The 6,000-nt window shown below is 43.3% G+C and overlaps 1 protein-coding gene across 1 annotated transcript; it reads right to left on the bottom strand.

Annotated features, from left to right (window-relative positions):
- Positions 1 to 185: 185 nt before the first annotated feature.
- LOC133108323 (ankyrin repeat domain-containing protein 63) lies at positions 186 to 2,154 on the bottom strand. The gene has a single exon (XM_061217798.1). The coding sequence runs from the start codon at positions 2,077 to 2,079 to the stop codon at positions 613 to 615; it is 1,467 nt and encodes a 488-aa protein (XP_061073782.1). The 5' UTR covers positions 2,080 to 2,154; the 3' UTR covers positions 186 to 612.
- Positions 2,155 to 6,000: the final 3,846 nt, after the last annotated feature.

Here is a 6,000-nt window from a genome sequence, read left to right as displayed (position 1 = left end):
ATTAGCTATGAGGGAGTACACTCGACTATCTGATCCACATATGACTGAAATAAACGCTAGAGTTAAATAAACACTGATACCTTTACTGTGAAGAAATGTATTTCATGGTGAGAACAAGAAATATAGACAAATAAGGATGTGAGAACAATGTGAGAGTCAAGACAAAGTGTAAACGAATACCAGAGTTATGCAGAAATATGTTGTTTCTTTAATGCATTCCCTCGGACAGAAATTGTAGCAAAGAAAGTGCGGTATCAGTAGGCTAAATTAAATGTCATATATTTACATTAAGATAACATGTATGGTAATAATGCGTTCGATACATCAGAAAAAGTGCACATAAGAAAACAGGACGTAGCCTATGTCAAACCACAGTACAGATGTTTATAAATGCCAGTGGCATACAGTTTTTTGTCATAATAATCGGAGCGTTTCATAAGTTAAAATAAGTTATACAGGATATAGCTTTCTTTACACGAAACAAATATTATTTAAACGGTTTTGTATTAATACGACCAGTTATTTAGGACACTGCCAAAAGCAAATAATAAAATTTGGTACGATGCAAAAGCGGTTACATGTTTGATTTTCTAATGTAAAAAGGTTTTCCCCTTAAACGAGAGCAAGACGACGTGCGCCATTGCTTTCAAATTCACAGGTCACTCCACTGATACTGTCAACGCTCGGCTGACTGTTGACTTTCAGGTGTGTAGACGTAAGAGGGAATGTCTCGGACCGAGATATCTTCCCTCTTCCATGTTCTGAGTCGGAGGGAAAGTCCTTTACCAGTCTCAGAAATTCGGGAGCCGTAAATCGCCGCAGTAATCTCGTTCCCAGTCCGGTGAATCCTGGGGGACGCAGCGGGATCCTCCCTGGCGCAATTTCCTCTCTATGGTAGAGGATTTTGTCCTGGCGCCCATTCTGGGGTAGGCTAGAGCGCTTCTTAAATTCTGTGTCTTCCTGATTCTTCCTCATCAGCGCTTGATCATCCTGCAACGACCCTCTCTTTATTCTAACAGTGGAATGAGATGCATCAGACATATCGTCCTGGTATGACTGTTTTCTTCGTGTCAGATGGTCTAGGTTGAAGGACTTTGCTTTACCCAATACTGGACCTGTCTCCTGGGCCCGCTGTTTATTTTCTCTGGCTTTGTTCCCATCTTCCTGGCATGACAGTGGATGCTGTTCCTGTGTTTTAGCCCCCCCTCTCTTGTCCCACTGCTTGCTGTTTTGTATTTGCCTGGCTGTGAAAACAGTATCCTGGTCATCCATGCTGAAAAGCTTTTGCGAATGATTGAACTGGTGTTGTCCGTTCCCGTCTGGAGACTGGTTGGGACCTTTTTGTCGTCTCCTGACACCGCCGCCCTCCCCAACCCTCAGCTGCCTCTGAAACACCGCAGGCAAGTGGTCCTCACACTTGCTGTGGAACTGCTGGGTGAACTTCTCCAGGACCTGCTTCGATAGTCTGTTCGGTCGCCGCTGGTCTCCTCCAACGTCCCTCCCAAGGTAGGCGTCCACAAGAGAATTATCCAAACCTGAGCACCGCTTCCACGGGATATTCAGGGCTTCAACACACAGGTTGTGTCCATAAAAATCGGCAACCTGAATTGCAGACTGCCCTGCCCGGTTGGTCTGGTCGAGTTGCAGGCCCAGCCTCTTAAACGCCCGGACTAGGAACTCGAGCACCTGGCTGTGGCCCGCGTAGGCAGCATACATTAGGGCATTGTTTCCCCAGACGTCAGAGATCTCGGGGTCAGCGTTGAACTGCACCAGGAGCTTGACGGAGTCCAGGTGCCCCAGCTCACAGGCGAGGCTCAGTGGAGTGCGCCCGTGCTCGTCCTGGCAGTTGACGTCCGCCCCTTTCTCCAGCAACAGCCGCATGAACTTCAACCTTGGTCCAGCCTCCGGCAGGGACACGGCGAACATCAGAGGGGTGCGGCTGTTCTCCGTCTTGGAGTTGATGATGCGCCCATCCAAGGCGTCCAGGACGAATCGTGCCAGGTGCACCTTGCCGCCATGCATGGCATCGAGGAACGTCTTGGTGCCCGAGCCTTGGCACAAGTCCTTTGGTCGGAGCATGAGTGCAACTTCAGAAGGTGAGCTCTCACTGTTTATCTGTGCTGAGCAAGGGATGCAGGGAGGGATGCAGCGAGGGAGCGTATCGAGCTCTGAATGAGTCTGAGAGAAGCAGTGCCCGGCTTTTTATACCTACACCGGCTCTCCACTCCCTCCTCGAGTTGCCAAGGAAACAGCTATCCGAGGACCTGCTCCAGCATCCATTCAGAATTACCTCTCCACTTCTTTGCCAGCAGGGAATACGTGCTGTTTGTAACTGAATAATTGCTCGTGGAGAAAAACATAGTATGTGTTTTTCATGCCGGCTGATCTGAAGGGGTAAACACCTGGAAAAGAGAATGGCTGAAATGAATCTCTGTTTCCAAGGAAACCTTTCTGTTTCAATGGGATTTGCATCTAGGGATCTTTTAATAAATCAGTAAAATAGCTACTTTGATATTTTCAGCTTGAAAGGTCAAGTGATCTGCCACATATATACAAAGTAGAAGTGCAACGCACACCAAACCCCCAACACAGTCTTATGGAAATGTATTTTATATATTAGAAATTCTTTTAGAGCACATCTGTAGATCTTTATTATCCAAACTCTTGAGAGCACAAAAAACCCTCAGGTGATAAATGACAGTCTGGCTGGTTGTGTCTCTGCAGTATTGCACCTTGTTATCTGGCCAGACATTCATGCATTTGCTTTTACCCATTCAAGGGTATCTGGTGCTCCGACGGCTACAGATCACTTTGATCTCCCTAATTTAGTGACAAGGACTCTTGTTGAGCGATTCCATTTCCTTTGCTTGAGGGAGACCACAACTTGCCGAGAGGTTCTCTTCTGCATTGCAGTCTACAGTGAAAGAAATATACTATTTTTCAGTGCATTCACATGCAGAGTGCACTTCTATTGAATTGCAGCCACAGTGGGAATGCAGACGCGGGATCTAGACTCTGTCCAGTTTTTCAGGTGATGACACAGCGCCCACTGTTAAAACATAGTTTAAGTGATTCCTTTTATTCCTCATGAATGAATCATTTTGACCATGTGTATGGAGTGTGGAAATGCAAACAGTATCAAAAACCCAAAGGACAGCCTTGCTGTGGCCTTGGTACCATAGTCCAATTTCAATTGTTAATTAAAAACGCAGCATGACAGATCCAGGACCCAAATCAGGTCCCACGGTGCAGGTGAGAAATCAGCCCTAGGGTCCCATCTTAATTACTGTTCACCATCCGGTTCCAGACAGCTTGTCTTTAAATCAAGTCTGTTGGTCTGCTATGAGGATCATTTCTATTTATTACCCTTTAGACTTACCTCTGCATGACACCAATTGCAACAGTTAATCCCAAACACTAGGAAGTAATACAGAAATGATGCAGCATCCTTTGTCCCCTACTGGCTAATAATGTTGTGTCAATCTCTCATGAACTGCATGGACGAATAACAACTACTGTACACTAGCATTCTTTCCACGCATACACAATGAATTTTCTGTTTTAAAAATTCATTTGTATTTGTATTCAGTGGTGTCTTCCATTTCAATCCTCACATTACTTTTTCCCTTGTGCTCAATTTACCAGTTTTGAGCAATTGTTGATAGTGAAGGGCTTTTTTTGTCAAGGGATAGTTTCTCAGCGAGTAAGGGCTTTTATGTCTTAAATGAATCGTAAATTATCCACTGTTAAGGAGGCGCTCAATGATTTTGGAAATGGTTGATACACAGTGTACTGTACAGGAAAATATCCTGACTGGCTCTTTCTGTACTCAATGTGTTGTGATTTTGTCTCCAAGATCCTGTCTTTCATTTGAATGTGTTTGACTTGTAAAGTTAGATATTGTAAGCAGTAAACAGCCCAGATGGCAAGCGCAATGACGCAGCATACAGTATTTAGCATAATGGCATCATTTCTCTTAAGAAGCAGGGCATTTTTATTTCTTTCTGACTTTTTATTTTTGAGTTTCACAAGGCTTGACATTCAACAAAAGCGATGACTAATAATGTGGTATAGTGTTTGTAACAGCCAGTTAGTTATTCGGATTTATCATCGTTAGTCATGAATCAGTTACTCACATGGTATAGTTTTGGGAGGACTTATACTGATGTGCCTCTGGTAACAGTTCAAAATTTGACTGGGAGTACAGTTTCCATTTCAGTGTCCGGCCTGTGCAATAAAATGAGGGTTCTTTTCCATGGAAAGATTGAGAAGTGAACGCGTGTTGCATAATGTAATGAGGTCTGTCACGGAGGAGCTCCCAACAATTGGCTTTTTGAAGCAGCTAATTAATCTTCTGTCCCAGGATAGCCTGTGTTTTTGCTCCATGCGCCTGCAACTAATTACCCCAATGAATGCAGCATGTGAAGTGAGGATGGTGTGTTTATGATGCAACCTGTTTCCCTGAATAGTTAGAATATTATAATCAGGTCAACAAGACATGGCAGATTATTCTCAGGTACCAAACCTAATTATTTTTCCGCCGAATGTTAAATTAGATCTGATTCATTTATCCAGCTCTGCATATTCATTGAATTATTTGATATTTGAAAACACATTGATGACTACAGGGCTGAGTGACACTGCTTCACAGACAATTTAATTTCTAAAATGGGAGCAAGAAGCAAGACAAATGCAAAAGGGCACCTTTGAGATAAGACAATCAATGCAATGACTTGTTTTTTTTTAACACCACTGCCCTTATCTGGTATTCCAGCAGAGTTCTCACAGCCCTTGGCTGCTATTTCAGACCCCAATTTCTCCAGAAATAGACTCCAGCAAGCTCTTTCTGAGTCCTTGCAGGCTGTCTGTTGGCTCTGGTTGAGTTATTGTGTTGGTTTAGCCGCTTTTGGCCTTGCAAGATAATCAGTGCCACAGACTTGAATTTATTCCACAGCAGCCTACAGGGCCTAGTATTTTGGATCTTTTTACAGTATTGTCCTTGTTTCTCATTTAAATAACCAAAAATATCCAGCCAGTGTAATTACAGCTATGCACATCATGAATTGTTTTCATTTTGATTAATCTTTAGGAAATGAACTAATTACAGCAACCATTCAATTCTTCTCATTTTCTGCCTTCTAAATGTAATCTTTTCTTCTGGTGGAATTGTACACAAAACTAACAGTGGCCTATATTTACATGCAAGGGCACCCAGATGGGGGAGATTTTGCCTAAGGCTTTGGCCTCTCACACCTTCTAGCTATGTACAGTAATTGGATTTTTATTCTTCATGGCATGTGTAGCTATTTCTGACATAGGGTGGCATAGAGAGGGTAAATAATCCCTCTAAACATGAAAAGCACCTAATTAAGAAATATAAACATCTTGTTAAACTATTTGGGTGTGGTCGGAGCAGAAACCAGCATGTACAGGGTTTTTCCAGGACTGAGGTTGGCAACCACTGCTTTATACCATCCAATCAGATATTAGAAAAAATATGAAATCGAATTATAATTTTTACCAGATGACTTGCCACATAGAAGGGCAAATGTTCAATAACAGAAAAGGAAGGGAGGCTGTTGGAATGACCTCCCACTCCCACCCCCGTGGGCATTTATAGGCATCCCTCCAGAAAACTCTCCAGAGCTTCAGCCAGGTAATGCCTGAGGAATTTGGGGTTACAAGGACGGGTATCAGTGGCTAGGTAATGTGAAATTATGTTGAGAGCTAGTCCAAAACACGTTTCACCCCTTTTGTGTGTGTATTGGGCTTCCTGAATGGTGCCAACTTTGTAGTTCTGGACCTGGAAGTACAAGCAAGAATTAGATCAGCATAATCTCCACAGGCTCACTGAGACAACCTTTTATCAAACTTCAGGCTGTTGTAATTAATGGGGGCTATGACATAGCTGGGATTATGTAGATGTGGCTTTGTGTATAGGTGGAGATGAATACAAAGTGGAACATGAGCTGATCAGAAATGATAGAGCCAATAAAGATT

The sequence above is a fragment of the Conger conger genome, chromosome 1 (assembly GCF_963514075.1).
Source record: "Conger conger chromosome 1, fConCon1.1, whole genome shotgun sequence".
NCBI classification, from domain to species: domain Eukaryota; kingdom Metazoa; phylum Chordata; class Actinopteri; order Anguilliformes; family Congridae; genus Conger; species Conger conger.
This window is presented reverse-complemented; position numbering and strand designations above follow the sequence as displayed.